The sequence below is a fragment of the Oncorhynchus tshawytscha genome, linkage group LG31 (genome assembly GCF_018296145.1).
Source record: "Oncorhynchus tshawytscha isolate Ot180627B linkage group LG31, Otsh_v2.0, whole genome shotgun sequence".
NCBI lineage: Eukaryota > Metazoa > Chordata > Actinopteri > Salmoniformes > Salmonidae > Oncorhynchus > Oncorhynchus tshawytscha.
In genome coordinates, this window is record NC_056459.1 from 29,070,168 (window position 1) to 29,092,300 (window position 22,133).

Here is a 22,133-nt window from a genome sequence, read left to right on the forward strand (position 1 = left end):
AGACCAACACAAACACAGCAGTCAGTCAGGACACTGATAAGTCCATCTCTAAAGACCAACACAAACACAGCAGTCAGTCAGGACACTGATAAGTCCATCTCTAAAGACCAACACAAACACAGCAGTCAGTCAGGACACTGATAAGTCCATCTCTAAAGACCAACACAAACACAGCAGTCAGTCAGGACACTGATAAGTCCATCTCTAAAGACCAACACAAACACAGCAGTCAGTCAGGACACTGATAAGTCCATCTCTAAAGACCAACACAGCCCTCCTCTGGCAGCGCTCTAAACAAAAACTACTTGTGTTGATCCATATCTAAAAGGAAGGAGGGGGAGGCCTTGCCTTGGCTACACTGCCTGGTGAATGTTTTTTGGCAGAGGAACATGTCAACCGAACCAGCCTCACTCTCTCTTGCATCTGATTAGCATCCATCATGAACTAATGTAAACTTGGCCCCGTGTGACATGCAGGCAAACGGTGGCAAACCGACCAATGAGGAGCAGACTGCTAGAGGACAAAGAGTCAGTGACTCCAGCCCGACAGCTTCCAGCCCGACAGCTTCAGTAAGGGACTGATATTAAATCAACGTCATACGTCTTTGTCTCCACCCGTAATGGCACTTGGTCGTCAACACCATACCTTCTAACTCACAACAAGTGGCATTCTCCCACCTCCCCCCATCCATCAATACCCTCCTCCTCCTCTCACAACAACAAGTGGCATTCTCCCACCTCCCCCCCCCATCCCCCTCCATCAATACCCTCCTCCTCCTCTCACAACAACAAGTGGCATTCTCCCACCTCCCCCATCCATCAATACCCTCCTCCTCCTCTCACCATCCCCCCTCCCCCATCCATCAATACCCTCCTCCTCCTCTCACAACAACAAGTGGCATTCTCCCACCTCCCCCATCCATCAATACCCTCCTCCTCCTCTCACAACAACAAGTGGCATTCTCCCACCTCCCCCATCCATCAATACCCTCCTCCTCCTCTCACAACAACAAGTGAACATCCATCAATGGCATTCTCCCACCCCCCCATCCATCCCTCCTCCATCCATCCCCTCCTCCTTCTCTCACAACAACAAGTGAACAATTGGCATTCTCCCACCCCCCCTCCATCCATCCCCTCCATCCATCCAATTGGCATTCTCCCACCCCCTCCCCCATCCATCCCCTCCTCCTTCCCTCACAACAAGTCAACAAGTGGCTATCCCCCTCCTCCCTCCATCCCCTCCATCCATCCCCTCCTCCCTCCATGCCCTCCTCCTTCCCTCACAACAAGTCAACAAGTGGCTATCCCCCTCCTCCCCAAAAGCATGGTGATTATTTGACATTCTGGGCATCTAGCCAGAGCTCCAGATTCTTCTCTGAGCCACGCTCTGTTACTATGGCTGCTACAGCAGCTGCTTTCTGGGCGATGTGATCATCTTCAGTTACACATCTCTCACACCTCCTTCCGCCCTCCTCGCCTCTGCCCCATGATTCTTTCCACATCTTGTCTATCAACATTATGGAGACTGACAGTGTTGTGTTCGAGACCAGACCAAGATCGGAGACCTGTTTGATTGAGTGTGTGGACAGGTGTCTTTTATACAGGTAACGAGTTCAAACAGGTGCAGTTAATACAGGTAATGAGTGGAGAACAGGAGGGCTTCTTAAAGAAAAACTAACAGGTCTGTGAGAGCCGGAATTCTTACTGGTTGGTAGGTGATCAAATACTTATGTCATGCAATAAAATGCTAATTAATTACTTTAAAATCATACAATGTGATTTTCTGGATTTTTGTTTTAGATTCCGTCTCTCACAGTTGAAGTGTACCTATGATACAAAATTACAGACCTCTACATGCTTTGTAAGTAGGAAAACCTGCAAAATCGGCAGTGTATCAAATACTTGTTCTCCCCACTGTGTGTGTATATATATATATATATGTCGATTAATCGGTATCATCTTTTTTTGGTCCTCCAATAATCGGTATCAGCGTTGAAAAATCCTAATCGTTGCCTCTAATATGAATACAGGCACTACGACATCTTGCATTTCTGTCGTTCCAAGATGAAGATATAATACTTGCATTTGTTGGTATCCATATGCCTGTTTCGTTCACTGTGCATTCCAGTGACTGAACATGCTTGGATCAATCCCCAAATACATATTTATAGGCTACATTCACAATAACACAAGATACATGATATAATAATCCTGCTTGTTATCCTCTTAAATATATCACACCTCTTAAATATATCACAATGCATCACAGTATATTATTTAAAAACGTAGTGTTATCCAACAGCCACGTGCATTCCCTTCTCATAATAGGAGCTGTTTTCCTAGTAGTTGTTGGTCATAAGGAACCGCCAGGCAGGCAACCGCTTACCAGACCATCTTTGTTGTGAAAGCATTAAAACACCGTCAGGCTGGAACTTTCAAATGCAGGCAATTAGGTTACTCTCATATCAAGAAAAAAACACATTGATATTTAGGAAGACAACATCCAACCCAGCGTGGCATAAAATATGACATATGCTATTTTATTCTAAATGAGTTATCCTACAATTGAACAAAATTATTATTTCAATGCAATGACAGGTCAATGCTGATGAATTGCTATTGTGTACAATCTGGGACCGGTTTATTACATCAACGCTTCAGAGCGTGTGTTGTTTGCCTCGGCTACCCACCCGCTAGATAGGTCATGTAAACACTGCGCTGGCCCTAACATAATCATTCAACGGGAACCCCTTTGTCCTCCTGTGTGTGATGCTAAATATGTTGACAGTCCATTGTTAACATTCAATCAGCACCATAACAGAAAGAAAATCACCTGGATTATTCTGGTTGTGTTACTGTCTGCCCATCATTGAAATGGCTTGTTGCAGCGGCAGACAATGCGTGTAACACTTGTTTCACTGTAAAGTCTACACCTGTTGTAGTCCGCGCATGTGACCAATAAAATGGTATTTGATCAAATGTTCCCGTTCTATCTGTGCGCGAAGCGATTAAACGCTGCAAAACACCGCTGCACAACAATAACAGCCGGCTCCCCGGCCACACACACACACACACACACACACACACACACACACACACAAACACAGTCACACACACCTTCAAGCTCGATCTGAGCGGTCCTTTCGCCGTCGTTTGGTTGAAGCCCACCGCTATCTCTTCCTCTGAGAATTCTTTCAGGCTTCCGTCTTGCATTAACACCATGTAGACATTACGCCGGGGTCCGGTTGAAACGTCTCTGTTTTCCTGCTGCTTGACAGCCTGTACAAGTCCTGTCAACGGAGCCCCGTCCCCTGTCGGACTCGGCGTAAACACCCGGCTCCCCAGGATCGAACGCTTTACCAAACGCCTCGTATGCATAGCGGTAAATGTTTAACACCGAATTTGAAGTGGTAAATATCTATCGATAGACGTCGAATTAGCTAAAATTGATACTGTAAACACGGACATTAAAACACAACACCGAAGCGGATAGACTATACTCTGCTGCTACCACGGTTCAAAACGAATGATATTCGAAAGTACGAATATGTGTAGGAAAAGCAACAAGCACCGATTAAGGAATGCATGAAAGCGAGTCATTCCCCGCCAAATAACCTCTTCAACCGACCGGTTTTCGATCTTTCTTCGTTCGATCTGTTTGTTTTCCTGACTGTCCCAGCTAAACTCACGAGAAAGCACAAAAAGACGGAACAGCCAAACATTCTCGAACCGACAATGACATTTGTACAGCAATCTTTAAACCCAACAAAATGGCTTTGCCAATATACAAACAAAGCGATAAATGTTGGTCTACCCGAAATATAATTCAAATTTCACACATATTTTACACCGGTTTGCCGTCTGACAGGATGAAATGAGCTGAAATAGCCGCGTAAAGTGACTCCGGATCCAGATTTGAGAAAATCCAGTTCGTAGCCGAATGCCAGGAGCCAGCGTCTGTACCGGCGGAATGCTGCCTATAAACATGTGCGGTCCAGCAGCCGACTCCAGCTCCCATTGGTCCGCAGAGCACACGCCTCCACTGGGCTACGATCCCTTTTCTGTGTCAGTTTCGCTCCAACAGAAGGTAAATGAATCCGGAAAGGATGCTCCATTCAAAACAATGACGCAAGGATGGAGAGAAGAGGAGAAAAGGAGGAGGGAGGGGTTAGATGAGAGGAGAAAAAGAGGGAGAATCTAGCGAAAAGAAAAACTTAAACCAGCCAGGCTCGGTATGGATTGTGGAGAAGCCAGTGTTACTATGTCCCTATCAATCGTTTTGAAAGCAAATCTAAGCCCTGTATTATTCTGTACATTTGGCTTAGCCTACATAAAGTGTTATTTTAGGAGCTATGAAAGCCATTATGTAAAAGCATTGCTCCTGGATCTATAAGGCATCAGGTAATCAACCAAATCAATCAAATGTATTTATAAAGCCCTTTTTTACATCAGACAATGTCACAAAGTGCATTTTTTCCACCTTTATTTAACCAGGTAGGCTAGTTGAGAACAAGTTCTCATTTACAACTGCGACCTGGCCAAGATAAAGCAAAGCAGTGTGACACAAACAACAACACAGAGTTACACATGGAATAAACAAACATACAGTCAATAACACAATAGAAAAGTCTATATACAGTGTGTGCAAATGACATTTCTATACAGAAACCCAGCCTAAAACCCCAAACAGCAAGCAATGCAGATGTAGAGGCACATCTGTTGTTTTCGGCGCATGTTGTATTCGGCGCACGTGACAAATAAACTTTGATTTGATTGTGGCTAGGGAAAACTCCCCTAGAGAGGAACCAGGCTATGAGGGGTGGCCAGTCCTCTTCTGGCCGTGCCTGGTGGAGATTATAACAGAACATGGGCAAGATGTTTGAATGTTTATAGATGACCAGCAGGGTCAGATAATAATAAAGTAATTCATTTGATGGTGACTATCAGAGAAATGGGTCAGAAATCTCTCCATCGCCATAGTCACACAAACTCAAGCAAGATTCGCATTCTAGGGTGAAATGATCACAAGCCTATCCAACTGAGCTACAACACTAACTGGTTGCACTTTATAAGGCACTGTTTCAACTGGGTAGGCTAAGAAGCCAACTAAACAGAATACCTGATATATGTGGACACCCCTTCAAATTAGTGGATTTGGCTATTTCAGCCACACCAGGTACTGACACAGCACACAGCCATGCAATCTCCTTAGTAAACATTGGCAGTAGAATGGCCTTACTGAAGAGATCAGTGACTTGCAATGTGGCACCATCATAGGATGCCACCGTTCCAACTATTTCTGCCCTGCTAGAGCAGGTCAACTGTAAGTGCTGTTATTGTGACGTGAAAATGTCTAGGAGCAACAACGGCTCAGCCGCAAAGTGGTAGGCCATACAGACTCACAGAATGGGACCGTAGAGTGCTGAAGCATGTAGCGCGTAAAAATCACCTAACCTCGGTTGCAACACTCACTACCCAGTTCCAAACTGCATCTAGGAGAAATATCAGCACAAGAACTGTTCGTCGGGAGCTTCATGAAATGGGTTTCCATGGCCAAGCAGCCGTACACAAGCCTAAGATCCCCATGCGCAATGCAAAGCGTGGTGTAAAGCTCGCCACCATTGGACTCTGGAGCAGTGGAAATGCGTTCTCTGGAGTGATGAATCACGGGTCGCCATCTGGCAGTCTAACGAACAAAACTGGGTTTGGCGGTTTCCAAGAGAACACTATCTGCCCGAATGCATAGTTCCAACTGTAAAGTTTGGTGGAGGAGGAATAATGGTCTGTTTTTTATGGTTCGGACCCCTTAGTTCCAGTGACGATTCTGTGCTTCCATCTTTGTGGCAACAGTTCGGGGAAGGCCCTTTCCTGTTTTAGTATGACAATGTCCCCGTGCACAAAGCGAGGTCCATACAGAAATGGTTTGTCAAGATCGGTGTGGAAGAACTTAACATCTTGACAGGCCTTCACAGAACCCTGACCTCAACCCTATCGAACACCTTTGGGATGAATTGGAATGCCGACTGCGAACCAGGCCTAATCGCCCAACATCAGCGCACGACCTCACTAATGCTCTTGAGGCTGAATGGAAGCAAGCCCCTGCAGCAATGTTCCAACATCTAGTGGAAAGCCTTCCCAGAAGAGTGGAGGCTGTTATAGCAGCAAAGGGGGGGGGCAAGTCCATATTAATGCCCATGATTTTGGAATGAGATGTTCAGGTGTCCACATACTGTTGGTCATGTTGTGAAGTACAAGTGGGGTCTAGCGGTGCTTTGGATATTTCCCTCTCAATTCCTCAGAATGTGTAGGCCTGCTGTGAAATTAAAGTGCTACCTAGTGTAAAACTGCTCCCTCTTTTGGTCAGAGTAGGCCTAACACCCTTTCCACCCAGATAAAAACCCAGATAAAAACCCAGATAAAAACCTAGATAAAACTATTTTGCTTTGTGATAATGCTGCATCTGAGCCTGTTTTACAGCTAACATGACGAACCAGACTTACAAACAATAAATGCAATACTGTTGCAAATAGCCCGTCAATGTAGCAGCTTAAATGTGTAAAAACGCCATTCTCTTCTGCAAGCTTTCTTCATGAATAAAATAAAAAACACGTACTTGTTATATATGTTTTAATATTTTCCATTTATGGTCATAAAATATTTACATGCATACACAGGAAGCCAGACGGAATCTTATGACAGATGTGCTCATAACTGCCAAAGAAAGCATTGCTCTGGATGTATCCCAAATGACAGCCGATCCCCTATGCCTGTATAGTGCACTATTTTTGACCAGAGCCCGAAGTAGCGCACCACATAGGCAATAGGGTGCCATTTGGGAGACAGTCACCACAATGAAAGATGATGGTAAGGAATTCTCTGCTGCTTGTTGAGAATGCATTGCCTGATTATTAGAGTGGGCTGAATGAGAGGGTGCTATGCCTGATTATTACAGTGGGCTGAATGAGAGGGTGCTATCCCTCATTATTACAGTGGGCTGAATGAGATTGTGCTATCCCTCATTATTACAGTGGGCTGAATGAGAGGGTGCTATCCCTCATTATTACAGTGGGCTGAATGAGATTGTGCTATCCCTCATTATTACAGTGGGCTGAATGAGATTGTGCTATCCCTCATTATTACAGTGGGCTGAATGAGAGGGTGCTATCCCTCATTATTACAGTGGGCTGAATGAGAGGGTGCTATCCCTCATTATTACAGTGGGCTGAATGAGAGGGTGCTATCCCTCATTATTACAGTGGGCTGAATGAGAGGGTGCTATCCCTCATTATTACAGTGGGCTGAATGAGAGGGTGCTATCCTCATTATTACAGTGGGCTGAATGAGATTGTGCTATCCCTCATTATTACAGTGGGCTGAATGAGAGGGTGCTATCCCTCATTATTACAGTGGGCTGAATGAGATTGTGTTATCCCTCATTATTACAGTGGGCTGAACGAGAGGGTGCTATGCCTCATTATTACAGTGGGCTGAATGAGATTGTGCCATGCCTCATTATTACAGTGTGCTGAATGAGAGGGTGCTATCCCTCATTATTACAGTGTGCTGAATGAGAGTGTGCCATGCCTCATTATTACAGTGGGCTGAATGAGAGGGTGCTATGCCTCATTATTACAGTGGGCTGAATGAGAGGGTATTATGCCTCATTATTACAGTGGGCTGAATGAGAGGGTGCTATGTCTCATTAGAGTAGGCTGAATGAGAGGGTGCTATGCCTCATTAGAGTGGGCTGAATGAGAGGGTATTATGCCTCATTATTAGAGTGGGCTGAATGAGAAGGTGCTATGCCTCATTAAGCATTTCGCTACACTCGCATTAACATCTGCTAACCATGTGTATGTGACAAATAAATTTTGATTTGATTTGATTTATTAGAGTGGGCTGAATGAGAGGGTATTATGCCTCATTATTAGAGTGGGCTGAATGAGAAGGTGCTATGCCTCATTATTAGAGTGGGCTGAATGAGAGGGTATTATGCCTCATTATTAGAGTGGGCTGAATGAGAAGGTGCTATGCCTCATTATTAGAGTGGGCTCGATACTACCCCCACCTCCCCCTAACCCACTCACCTTTTGAGATTCGGCACTAACGCTCCTCTCTGACAGACCTTTTGTTATGGCATTTCTAGCGACACTATTATGTTTTAATGCTGGCATTCCCCTGCTACATGACCTAATCTGGAATCTGGACGGAAGACCATGTATCATGTTATTTCATTCAAGTTAATCACAAAGACAATTACTCTATAAAATGTGTGTAAATGTAGTGTGTTGGGAAGGCACCTGCTTTTCTCTCTTACTGAAATGTATATCATCTTTAATGCACATTTATCAATTGTGGCTAATTTAAAGGGGTCAGTCCTTTCTCTTCTTATTGAATATCATTCATGAATCTAATATCAGTCAACTTGGGTGCTGGATTTGTCGTCAACAAGCTTATACAAACTGAAACATGTTTAATGAAATATGCACTCACTCACTCTGCGTACAACAATAATGTCCAATATTGAGATAACAGAGAAATGGGATGGAAAATAGGCTAATATCAGTGTTTTCCTGTCGAACTTAGATATCATCAATGCAATAGCTAGTTATTCACAGTCAGAATTTACTCGCTTAGTCTGAAAATAAACACCACACAACAATATTCATTCAGACATTAATTCATTTTCTGTTCTTAAAAAAAAAAAAAAAAGTAGCAGCTTCAACCTTCATGTTTTAAAAAGCTTTAAAACACCACAATGTACCATATTAATAAGATGAAAGAGCAAAATAACCAATGCGTCGGTGTCCCGGTAATTAAACACAAAACATGTGTGAGCCACCATTCAATCACAAAAGGTATCTTATCAACAATAGTTGGGTCACAGTCCGAGTGAGGGGCACACTTTTCCTATTGTATACCCTTCAAATGACACTGTGGACTTACTGCACTGTAGGTGGTTTCATAGCCACTATAAACCAGTCTACATCACAGTCATACATACCACAAAATATACTTTACCATTTGCAAATTCATACAATAACTGTGTAATAAATGGATAAAATAGTTCTCTAACTATATACAGGCCTCGGTTGGCATGTCGTCACATGCTGCTGTAATAGTGCTAGTTAAAATATTAAAATTGTGCCCATGAAGGGGTAAATATACTGAGTGAACAAAACATTAGGAACACCTGCTCTTTCCATGACAGACTGACCAGGTGAAAGCTATGATCCCTTATTGGCGTCACTTGTTAAATCCACTTCAATCAGTGTAGATTAAGGGGAGGAGACAGGTTAAAGAAGGATTTTTAAGCCTTGAGACAATTGAGACATGGATTGTGTATGTGTGCTATTATGAGGGTGAATGTGCAAGACAAAAAATGTAAGTGCCTTTGAACGGGGTATGGTAGTAGGTGCCAGGCGCACCGGTTTGAGTGTGTCAAGAACTGCAACGCTGCTGGGTTTTTAACGCTCAACAGTTTCCTGTGTGTATCAAGAATGGTCCACCACCCACCTTGTAGTGTCCATGCCCCGATGAATTGAGGCTGTTCTGAGGGCAAAAAGGGGTTTAACTCAATATTAGGAAGGTGTTCCTAGTGTTTTGTCCACTCAGTGTATTTAGGATGAAGCTGCTATAAGCTCTGTACACAAGCTGTACCATACCGTTTTTTGACACTTTGTGCTTTAGAATAATTTTCTAACATATTAATACATTAGGTACATTAGGGTAAGCAGAAACATAAACACTCCATTCAAACACATAATATACACCTTCATCAAATCAGATGCATTAACACACACAGTTTTGCTGTTGCATATTGTCACATTGAGAGAATACAAGTATTTTAAAAACATTTTGAATCCTGTGAAGAAATATAAAAAGAAAAACAACTGAGTTGAACAATTCTCACAAGATTTTAAGAAGAAATCACAACATTGATAGATATGGTCTCACCATTGTTTGTCTTGTTTTTGAACAAATAAGTCCTTTTTTAAAAGTCACAATCATTTATGAGTACCTTGACAACTACTTTATTACCACGGCAACCTACTTCTTCTTCTCTTTATCCCATGTACAGAACAAAAGCTCTTCAAGTTTCCCTCATAAACAAACGCCCTTCCTGATATCCTTTAAATCACACAATGATCCATCATCTTGAAATAAATAGGAACTTGATCAAACGGTTGACATGTGAAATGTTTTTAAAATGCTTTAGAAACTAAAACTAGCCGTTCTATTTCGAGTTTAGATGTCTAAACTTGCTGCTACTTATTGTTTCAATAGTATGTAAGTACACATATCTCACATTTCTCACATATCTCTCATATCTACCATATCTATCACATCTCTCATATCTCTTATATCGCCCATATCTCTGATATCTGTCATATCTGTCATATCTCTCATATCTCTCATATCTCTCATATCTGTCATATCTACCATATCTCTCATATCTGCCATATCTCTCATATCTCTCAGATCTCTCATATCTACCATATCTCTCAGATCTCTCATATCTCTCATATCTCTCATATCTACCATATCTCTCATATCTCTCAGATCTCTCATATCTCTCATATCTACCATATCTCTCATATCTCTCATATCTACCATATCTCTCATATCTCTCAGATCTCTCATATCTGCCATATCTCTCATATCTCTCAGATCTCTCATATCTACCATATCTCTCAGATCTCTCATATCTCTCATATCTCTCATATCTACCATATCTCTCATATCTCTCAGATCTCTCATATCTCTCATATCTACCATATCTCTCATATCTCTCAGATCTCTCATATCTCTCAGATCTCTCATATCTACCATATCTCTCATATCTCTCAGATCTCTCATATCTCTCAGATCTCTCATATCTCTCAGATCTCTCATATCTACCATATCTCTCATATCTCTCAGATCTCTCATATCTCTCATATCTCTCATATCTCTCAGATCTCTCAGATCTCTCATATCTACCATATCTCTCATATCTCTCAGATCTCTCATATCTCTCAGATCTCTCATATCTCTCATATCTACCATATCTCTCATATCTCTCAGATCTCTCATATCTCTCAGATCTCTCATATCTCTCAGATCTCTCATATCTACCATATCTCTCAGATCTCTCATATCTGTCATATCTGTCATATCTACCATATCTCTCATATCTCTAAGATCTCTCATATCTACCATATCTCTCATATCTCTCATATCTCTCATATCTACCATATCTCTCATATCTCTCAGATCTCTCATATCTCTCAGATCTCTCATATCTGTCATATCTGTCATATCTACCATATCTCTCAGATCTCTCATATCTCTCATATCTCTCAGATCTCTCATATCTCTCATATCTGTCATATCTCTCAGATCTCTCATATCTCTCATATCTCTCAGATCTCTCATATCTCTCATGAAGTTCTGAATGAAACGGGGCACATAGGAAGGAAGAACGGATGATGTAAAAAGTGCCACTACATTGTGGGGAAACCTTTAAACTCATACCTTTATAGAACGACATTATGGCACAAAAGACCAAGTGGTTTTCAATCAAAAGGCACTGACAAATGAAACTGGCCAGTCAGCTTGTCACCAGCCTCATAACATTAACTCAATTAGTAATGACTGGTTATAAATGCCTAGGAATGGATCACTCTGTAGTCTGATAAAGGGATTATGATGGTGATGGATAATCACATTGACAGCAGTCGATGATAACAAAGAGGGCGGAGGCCAACAACTTGACAATGGACAGTGATTTCATAGTTCAGTCATTTAAGGGCACCATGAATGGACGAGGGCTAGTTAAGATTATAGTTCAATCAGATAACCTTGGGCGGTGGGCGCACCCAAACTGCACTGAGTGGGCAGTGAGCGGAAACCCTGAATTGGTGATAGATGGTAGGGTTGAAGGTTGTAGTTCAGAACCATGTGGTGGTGTCCCTCACATCAGGGCTGCTGGTTGTGGGTGAGGCTAGGAGTTAGGCTAATGGCTGGGATTGAGGCTAGAAGTTAGGCTAATGGCTGGGGTTGAGGGTGAGGCTAGGAGTTAGGCTAATGGCTGGGGTTGAGGGTGAGGCTAGGAGTTAGGCTAATGGCTGGGGTTGAGGCTAGGAGTTAGGCTAATGGCTGGGGTTGAGAGTGAGACTAGGAGTTAGGCTAATGGCTGGGGTTGAGGGTGAGACTAGGAGTTAGGCTAATGGCTGGGGTTGAGGGTGAGGTTAGGAGTTAGGCTAATGGCTGGGGTTGAGGCTAGGAGTTAGGCTAATGGCTGGGGTTGAGAGTGAGACTAGGAGTTAGGCTAATGGCTGGGGTTGAGGGTGAGGCTAGGAGTTAGGCTAATGGCTGGGGTTGAGAGTGAGACTAGGAGTTAGGCTAATGGCTGGGGTTGAGGGTGAGGTTAGGTTAGGAGTTAGGCTAATGGCTGGGGTTGAGGCTAGGAGTTAGGCTGGGGTTGAGGGTGAGGCTAGGAGTTAGGCTAATGGCTGGGGTTGAGGGTGAGGTTAGGAGTTAGGCTAATGGCTGGGGTTGAGGCTAGGAGTTAGGCTGGGGTTGAGGGTGAGGCTAGGAGTTAGGCTAATGGCTGGGATTGAGAGTGAGGATAGGAGTGAGGTTAATGGCTGGGGATGGGGTTGAGGCAGGGAGTGAGATTAATGGCTGGGGTTGAGGGTGAGGCTAGGAGTGAGGTTAATGGCTGGGGTTGAGGGTGAGGCCCCAGAGACTCAGGCTTTAGGGTCCATAGGCAGTCAGAGACGGGAGCTCTCCCTGTTCAACCCCAGGGCCAGCTCACCAACACTCTCATAGTCTGGCTCCTGAACCTGGTTCCCCAGCCCCAAGTCCTCTCCACTGCCAGTCTTAGGGATGTGGATGATCTCGTAGCCAGGCTCGATGCTCTCTGTGGGGGGTCCCTGGGGGTCTGACTCCCCCTCTCTGGGCTGGGGGTAGATGTCCCTGACGGTAGCGTAGAGATCACTGGAGGAATACTCGGGGACCAGACCCTTGATATCAGCAATGCTGCTGTAGTCACTCTCCTTCTCCTCCACATCGAGACCTGGCTTCCCCACCGTGGAGTACATGTCTGACAGCTGGAGAGAGAGAGAGAGAGAGAGAGAGAGAGAGAGAGAGAGAGAGAGAGAGAGAGAGAGAAGAGAGAGAGAGAGAGGGGGGAGAGAGAGAGAGAGAGAGAAGAGAGAGAGAGAGGCGGGAGAGAGAGAGAGAGAGGGGGAGAGAGAGAGAGAGAGACAGAGAAAGAGAGAAAGAGAGAGAGAGAGACAGAGAGAGGGGGGGGGGGGTGCAGTCAGTGTGAACATCAAAGGCCTTTGTTTTATTTAGATGACATCACATTGAGATTGAAATATCTAATAACCAGGTGAGGTCACAGAGAGGCTGACATATCTAATAACCAGGTGAGGTCACAGTGAGGCTGACATCTCTAATAACCAGGTGAGGTCACAGAGAGGCTGACATCTCTAATAACCAGGTGAGGTCACAGTGAGGCTGACATCTCTAATAACCAGGTGAGGTCACAGTGAGGCTGACATCTCTAATAACCAGGTGAGGTCACAGTGAGGCTGACATCTCTAATAATCAGGTGAGGTCACAGTGAGGCTGACATCTCTAATAACCAGGTGAGGTCACAGAGAGGCTGACATATCTAATAACCAGGTGAGGTCACAGTGAGGCTGACATCTCTAATAACCAGGTGAGGTCACAGTGAGGCTGACATCTCTAATAACCAGGTGAGGTCACAGTGAGGCTGACATCTCTAATAAACAGGTGAGGTCACAGTGAGCCTGACATCTCTGTTACAAGTGATCCATATACTTTATAAGCATCAATAGGGGAATGAGAACAGGATAGGGTGTTCAGCGGAGAGCCACCATCTTACCTCGCTCTCTGACACCACAGGGTTGTCTCGCCCCGGTGAGGTAGACAGCGGAGAGTCACCATCTTACCTCGCTCTCTGACACCACAGGGTTGTCTCGCCCCGGTGAGGTAGACAGCGGAGAGTCTAACTGTATCGAGAAGATAACGTGTATAGCTGCTATATCCTGTCCCTTATGACCAGTGGAGAGAGTCATTCATCAACAACACATTGCTGACTGTCATAAAGAACACCTCTCTGTGGTGTCTAAAGACAACGTCAATATCAGAGATGGTGACTGGCTAGCTGCTACTTCACGTCTCATAGAGGTTGGCGGTACTGTGAGGATGGAGCCTGTTTTAAAGTCCATCTTTCACTTGGTCAAGGGCATAATGTATGAGGACATATAAGACGTAAATCTTTACACAGGGGTTGGTGGGGACTTTGTTTCTACCTCAGAGAGCACTGAATCGATACGATTCCTCTATGGATGCACATTGTCAAAACTCAACAGATTTGCTTTTGTTTTTGGCTTAATTAGCGAATCAATGAATTTGATTGCCTTGGAGCGCAGCGGTGTGGAATCATGAAGAGAAGCTCTTGCCCCTGTCATCAACGAGCCTCTATGTGTCTCTTGTAATGTTAGTCTGTTCTAATTCAGTGTCCCTAAAGTCTTTGTCCACGTGGCTTTACAAATTAAAGTGCCAGTACAGTTATGTACTGTAAGTAGTTTCATCACTACAACCAGGAGTTGTTCCTGACTACAACCAGGAGTTGTTCCTGACTACAACCAGGAGTTGTTCCTGACTACAACCAGGAGTTGTTCCTGACTACAACCAGGAGTTGTTCCCGACCGTGTCTGTGCCTCGACCTAGGTTGGGCAAAACTAAACATGGCGGTGTTCGCCTTAGCAATCTCACTAGGATAAAGACCACCTCCATTCCTGTCATTACTGAAAGAGATCATGATACCTCACATCTCAAAATAGGGCTACTTAATGTTAGATCCCTTACTTCAAAGGCAATTATAGTCAATGAACTAATCACTGATCATAATCTTGATGTGATTGGCCTGACTGAAACATGGCTTAAGCCTGATGAATTTACTGTTTTAAATGAGGCCTCACCTCCTGGCTACACTAGTGACCATATCCCCCATGCATCCCGCAAAGGCGGAGGGGTTGCTAACATTTACGATAGCAAATTTCAATCTACAAAAAAAAAAATGACGTTTTCGTCTTTTGAGCTTCTAGTCATGAAATCTATGCAGCCTACTCAATCACTTTTTATAGCTACTGTTTACAGGCCTCCTGGGCCATATACAGCGTTTCTCACTGAGTTCCCTGAATTCCTATCGGACCTTGTAGTCATAGCAGATAATATTCTAATCTTTGGTTACTTTAATATTCACATGGAAAAGTCCACAGACCCACTCCAAAAGGCTTTCGGAGCCATCATCGACTCAGTGGGTTTTGTCCAACATGTCTCTGGACCCACTCACTGTCACAGTCATACGCTGGACCTAGTTTTGTCCCATGGAATAAATGTGGTGGATCTTAATGTTTTTCCTCATAATCCTGGACTATCGGACCACCATTTTATTACGTTTGCAATTGCAACAAATAATCTGCTCAGACCCCAACCAAGGAACATCAAAAGTCGTGCTATAAATTCACAGACAACACAAAGATTCCTTGATGTCCTTCCAGACTCCCTCTGCCTACCCAAGGACGCCAGAGGACAAAAATCAGTTAACCACCTAACGGAGGATCTCAATTTAACCTTGCGCAATACCCTAGATGCAGTTGCACCCCTAAAAACTAAAAAAAATTCTCATAAGAAACTAGCTCCCTGGTACACAGAAAATACCCGAGCTCTGAAGCAAGCTTCCAGAAAATTGGAACGGAAATGGCGCCACACCAAACTGGAAGTCTTCCGACTAGCTTGGAAGGACGGTACCGTGCAGTACCGAAGAGCCCTTACTGCTGCTCGATCATCCTATTTTTCTAACTTAATTGAGGAAAATAAGAACAATCCGAAATTCCTTTTTGATACTGTCGCAAAGCTAACTAAAAAGCAGCATTCCCCAAGAGAGGATGACTTTCACTTTAGCAGTGATAAATTCATGAACTTCTTTGAGGAAAAGATTATGATTATTAGAAAGCAAATTACGGACTCCTCTTTAAACCTGCGTATTCCTCCAAACCTCAGTTGTCCTGAGTCTGCACAACTCTGCCAGGACCTAGGATCAAGAGAGACGCTCAAGTGTTTTAGTACTATATCTCTTGACACAATGATGAAAATAATCATGGCCTCTAAACCTTCAAGCTGCATACTGGACCCTATTCCAACTAAACTACTGAAAGAGCTGCTTCCTGTGCTTGGCCCTCCTATGTTGAACATAATAAACGGCTCTCTATCCACTGGATGTGTACCAAACTCACTAAAAGTGGCAGTAATAAAGCCTCTCTTGAAAAAGCCAAACCGTGACCCAGAAAATATAAAAAACTATCGGCCTATATCGAATCTTCCATTCCTCTCAAAAATTTTAGAGAAGGCTGTTGCTCAGCAACTCACTGCCTTCCTGGAGACAAACAATGTATACGAAATGCTTCAGTCTGGTTTTAGACCCCATCATAGCACTGAGACGGCACTTGTGAAGGTGGTAGATGACATTTTAATGGCATCGGACCGAGGCTCTGCATCTGTCCTCGTGCTCCTAGACCTTAGTGCTGCTTTTGATACCATCAATCACCACATTCTTTTGGAGAGATTGGAAACCCAAATTGGTCTACACGGACATGTTCTGGCCTGGTTTAGATCTTATCTGTCGGAAAGATATCAGTTTGTCTCTGTGAATGGTTTGTCCTCTGACAAATCAACTGTAAATTTCGGTGTTCCTCAAGGTTCCGTTTTAGGACCACTATTGTTTTCACTATATATTTTACCTCTTGGGGATGTTATTCGAAAACATAATGTAAACTTTCACTGCTATGCGGATGACACACAGCTGTACATTTCAATGAAACATGGTGAAGCCCCAAAATTGCCCTCGCTAGAAGCATGTGTTTCAGACATAAGGAAGTGGATGGCTGCAAACTTTCTACTATTAAACTCGGACAAAACAGAGATGCTTGTTCTAGGTCCCAAGAAACAAAGAGATCTTCTGTTGAATCTGACAATTAATCTTAATGGTTGTACAGTCGTCTCAAATAAAACTGTGAAGGACCTCGGCGTTACTCTGGACCCTGATCTCTCTTTTGAAGAACATATCAAGACCATTTAGAGGACAGCTTTTTTCCATCTACGTAACATTGCAAAAATCAGAAACTTTCTGTCCAAAAATGATGCAGAAAAATTAATCCATGCTTTTGTCACTTCTAGGTTAGACTACTGCAATGCTCTATTTTCCGGCTACCCGGATAAAGCACTAAATAAACTTCAGTTAGTGCTAAATACGGCTGCTAGAATCCTGACTAGAACCAAAAAATTTGATCATATTACTCCAGTGCTAGCCTCTCTACACTGGCTTCCTGTCAAAGCAAGGGCTGATTTCAAGGTTTTACTGCTAACCTACAAAGCATTACATGGGCTTGCTCCTACCTATCTCTCTGATTTGGTCCTGCCGTACATACCTACACGTACGCTACGGTCACAAGACGCAGGCCTCCTAATTGTCCCTAGAATTTCTAAGCAAACAGCTGGAGGCAGGGCTTTCTCCTATAGAGCTCCATTTTTATGGAACGGTCTGCCTACCCATGTCAGAGACGCAAACTCGGTCTCAACCTTTAAGTCTTTACTGAAGACTCATCTCTTCAGTGGGTCATATGATTGAGTGTAGTCTGGCCCAGGAGTGGGAAGGTGAACGGAAAGGCTCTGAGCAACGAACCGCCCTTGCTGTCTCTGCCTGGCCGGTTCCCCTCTTTCCACTGGGATTCTCTGCCTCTAACCCTATTACAGGGGCTGAGTCACTGGCTTGCTGGGGCTCTCTCATGCCGTCCCTGGAGGGGGTGCGTCACCTGAGTGGGTTGATTCACTGTTGTGGTCATCCTGTCTGGGTTGGCGCCCCCTTTCTCCTTGGGTTGTGCCGTGGCGGAGATCTTTGTGGGCTATACTCGGCCTTGTCTCAGGATGGTAAGTTGGTGGTTGAAGATATCCCTCTAGTGGTGTGGGGCTGTGCTTTGGCAAAGTGGGTGGGGTTATATCCTTCCTGTTTGGCCCTGTCTGGGGTGTCCTCGGATGGGGCCACAGTGTCTCCTGACCCCTCCTGTCTCAGCCTCCAGTATTTATGCTGCAGTAGTTTATGTGTCGGGGGCTGGGGTCAGTTTGTTATATCTGGAGTACTTCTCCTGTCCTATTCGGTGTCCTGTGTGAATCTAAGTGTGCGTTCTCTAATTCTCTCCTTCTCTCTTTCTTTCTCTCTCTCGGAGGACCTGAGCCCTAGGACCATGCCCCAGGACTACCTGACATGATGACTCCTTGCTGTCCCCAGTCCACCTGGCCATGCTGCTGTTCCAGTTTCAACTGACCTGAGCCCTAGGACCATGCCCCAGGACTACCTGACATGATGACTCCTTGCTGTCCCCAGTCCACCTGGCCATGCTGCTGCTCCAGTTTCAACTTCCACCTGACTGTGCTGCTGCTCCAGTTTCAACTGTTCTGCCTTATTATTATTCAACCATGCTGGTCATTTATGAACATTTGAACATCTTGGCCATGTTCTGTTATAATCTCCACCTGGCACAGCCAGAAGAGGACTGGCCACCCCACATAGCCTGGTTCCTCTCTAGGTTTCTTCCTAGGTTTTGGCCTTTCTAGGGAGTTTTTCCTAGCCACCGTGCTTCTACACCTGCATTGCTTGCTGTTTGGGGTTTTAGGCTGGGTTTCTGTACAGCACTTTGAGATATCAGCTGATGTACGAAGGGCTATATAAATAAATTTGATTTGATTTGATTTGATTTGACCAAAAGATATGGTTCCTAGATATGGCAGTCAGGTCATTTTTCCTGACCATACTATAGCTGAAAACTAGGGACCAGAGTTGTTCTTTGTCAAGTCACTTTCATGCTCAGACAGACAAACTGAATTGGTCCACCCACACAGACAGTGTGGTGAAGAAGGCGCAACAGCACCTCTTCAACCTCAGGAGGCTGAAGAAATTTGGCCTGTCACCCAAAACCCTGACAAACTTTTACAGATGCACAATTGAAAGCATCCTGTCGGGCTGTACCACCGCCTGGTACAGCAACTGCACCGCCCAGAACCGCAGGGCTCTCCAGAAGGTGGTGCAGTCTGCACAACGCATCACCGGGGGCAACCTACCTGCCCTCCATGACACTTACAGCACCCGATGTCACAGGAAGGCCAAAAAGATCATCAAGGACAACAACCACCTAAGCCACTGCCTGTTCACCCCGTTATCATCCAGAAGGCGAGGTCAGTACAGGTGCATCAAAGCTGGGACAGAGAGACTTGAAAAACAGCTTCTATCACTAACTCAGAGAGGCTGCTGCCTACACTGAGACCCAATCACTGGCCACTTTAATATATGGATCACTAAATCAAATCAAATCAAATTTTATTTGTCACATACACATGATTAGCAGATGTTAATGCGAGTGTAGCGAAATGCTTGTGCTTCTAGTTCCGACAATGCAGTAATAACGAACAAGTAATCTAACTAACAATTCCAAAAAACTACTGTCTTATACACAGTGTAAGGGGATAAAGAATATGTACATAAGGATATATGAATGAGTGATGGTACAGAGCAGCATAGGCAAGATACAGTAGATGATATCGAGTACAGTATATACATATGAGATGAGTATGTAAACCAAGTGGCATAGTTAAAGTGGCTAGTGATACATGTATTACATAAGGATGCAGTCGATGATATAGAGTACAGTATCTACGTATGCATATGAGATGAATAATGTAGGGTAAGTAACATTATATAAGGTAGCATTGTTTAAAGTGGCTAGTGATATATTTACATCATTTCCCATCAATTCCCATTATTAAAGTGGCTGGAGTTGAGTCAGTGTCATTGACAGTGTGTTGGCAGCAGCCACTCAATGTTAGTGGTGGCTGTTTAACAGTCTGATGGCCTTGAGATAGAAGCTGTTTTTCAGTCTCTCGGTCCCAGCTTTGATGCACCTGTACTGACCTCGCCTTCTGGATGACAGCGGGGTGAACAGGCAGTGGCTCGGGTGGTTGATGTCCTTGATGATCTTTATGGCCTTCCTGTAGCATCGGGTGGTGTAGGTGTCCTGGAGGGCAGGTAGTTTGCCCCGGTGATGCGTTGTGCAGACCTCACTACCCTCTGGAGAGCCTTACGGTTGAGGGCGGTGCAGTTGCCATACCAGGCGGTGATACAGCCCGCCAGGATGCTCTCGATTGTGCATCTGTAGAAGTTTGTGAGTGCTTTTGGTGTCAAGCCGAATTTCTTCAGCCTCCTGAGGTTGAAGAGGCGCTGCTGCGCCTTCCTCACGATGCTGTCTGTGTGAGTGGACCAATTCAGTTTGTTTGTGATGTGTATGCCGAGGAACTTAAAACTTGCTACCCTCTCCACTACTGTTCCATCGATGTGGATTGGGGGGTGTTCCCTCTGCTGTTTCCTGAAGTCCACAATCATCTCCTTAGTCTTGTTGACGTTGAGTGTGAGGTTATTTTCCTGACACCACACTCCGAGGGCCCTCACCTCCTCCCTGTAGGCCGTCTCGTCGTTGTTGGTAATCAAGCCTACCACTGTTGTGTCGTCCGCAAACTTGATGATTGAGTTGGAGGCGTGCGAGGCCACGCAGTCGTGGGTGAACAGGGAGTACAGGAGAGGGCTCAGAACGCACCCTTGTGGGGCCCCAGTGTTGAGGATCAGCGGGGAGGAGATGTTGTTGCCTACCCTCACCACCTGGGGGCGGCCCGTCAGGAAGTCCAGTACCCAGTTGCACAGGGCGGGGTCGAGACCCAGGGTCTCGAGCTTGATGACGAGCTTGGAGGGTACTATGGTGTTGAATGCCGAGCTGTAGTCGATGAACAGCATTCTCACATAGGTATTCCTCTTGTCCAGATGGGTTAGGGCAGTGTACAGTGTGGTTGAGATTGCATCGTCTGTGGACCTATTTGGGCGGTAAGCAAATTGGAGTGGGTCTAGGGTGTCAGGTAGGGTGGAGGTAATATGGTCCTTGACTAGTCTCTCAAAGCACTTCATGATGACGGATGTGAGTGCTACGGGGCGGTAGTCGTTTAGCTCAGTTACCTTAGCTTTCTTGGGAACAGGAACAATGGTGGCCCTCTTGAAGCATGTAGGAACAGCAGACTGGTATAGGGATTGATTGAATATGTCCGTAAACACACCGGCCAGCTGGTCTGCGCATGCTCTGAGGGCGCGGCTGGGGATGCCGTCTGGGCCTACAGCCTTGCGAGGGTTAACACGTTTAAATGTCTTACTCACTTCGGCTGCAGTGAAGGAGAGACCGCATGTTTTCGTTGCAGGCCGTGTCAGTGGCACTGTATTGTCCTCAAAGCGGGCAAAAAGTTATTTAGTCTGCCTGGGAGCAAGACATCCTGGTCCGTGACTGGGCTGGGTTTCTTCCTGTAGTCCGTGATTGACTGTAGACCCTGCCACATGCCTCTTGTGTCTGAGCCGTTGAATTGAGATTCTACTTTGTCTCTGTACTGGCGCTTAGCTTGTTTGATAGCCTTGCGGAGGGAATAGCTGCACTGTTTGTATTCAGTCATGTTACCAGACACCTTGCCCTGATTAAAAGCAGTGGTTCGCGCTTTCAGTTTCACACGAATGCTGCCATCAGTCCACGGTTTCTGGTTAGGGAATGTTTTAATCGTTGCTATGGGAACGACATCTTCAACGCACGTTCTAATGAACTCGCACACCGAATCAGCGTATTCGTCAATGTTGTTGTCTGACGCAATACGAAACATCTCCCAGTCCACGTGATGGAAGCAGTCTTGGAGTGTGGAGTCAGCTTGGTCGGACCAGCGTTGGACAGACCTCAGCGTGGGAGCCTCTTGTTTTAGTTTCTGTCTGTAGGCAGGGATCAACAAAATGGAGTCGTGGTCAGCTTTTCCGAAAGGGGGGCGGGGCAGGGCCTTATATGTGTCGCAGAAGTTAGAGTAACAATGATCCAGGATCTTTCCACCCCTGGTTGTGCAATCGATATGCTGATAAAATTTAGGGAGTCTTGTTTTCAGATTAGCCTTGTTAAAATCCCCAGCTACAATGAATGCAGCCTCCGG

The 22,133-nt window shown here is 44.9% G+C and overlaps 2 protein-coding genes across 5 annotated transcripts in view; both read right to left on the reverse strand.

Annotated features, from left to right (window-relative positions):
• The window catches only part of LOC112236016 (zinc finger protein 704), an 85,177-nt gene extending 81,200 nt beyond the window's left edge, over window positions 1-3,977 (reverse strand). The window contains exon 1 of the mRNA XM_042309980.1: window positions 3,120-3,977. Within this exon, the coding sequence (XP_042165914.1) occupies window positions 3,120-3,380 (261 nt within the window). The 5' untranslated portion in view covers window positions 3,381-3,977. The remainder of the gene's footprint in view (window positions 1-3,119) is intronic.
• Window positions 3,978-12,510: 8,533 nt separating this feature from the next.
• Window positions 12,511-22,133, reverse strand: part of LOC112236021 (extensin) — a 101,677-nt gene continuing 92,054 nt past the window's right edge. For all 4 annotated transcript variants that reach the window (XM_042310461.1, XM_042310463.1, XM_042310462.1 and 1 more), the window contains one exon: window positions 12,511-13,099. In XM_042310461.1, coding sequence (XP_042166395.1) covers window positions 12,761-13,099 — 339 coding nt within the window. In that variant the 3' untranslated portion in view covers window positions 12,511-12,760. The remainder of the gene's footprint in view (window positions 13,100-22,133) is intronic.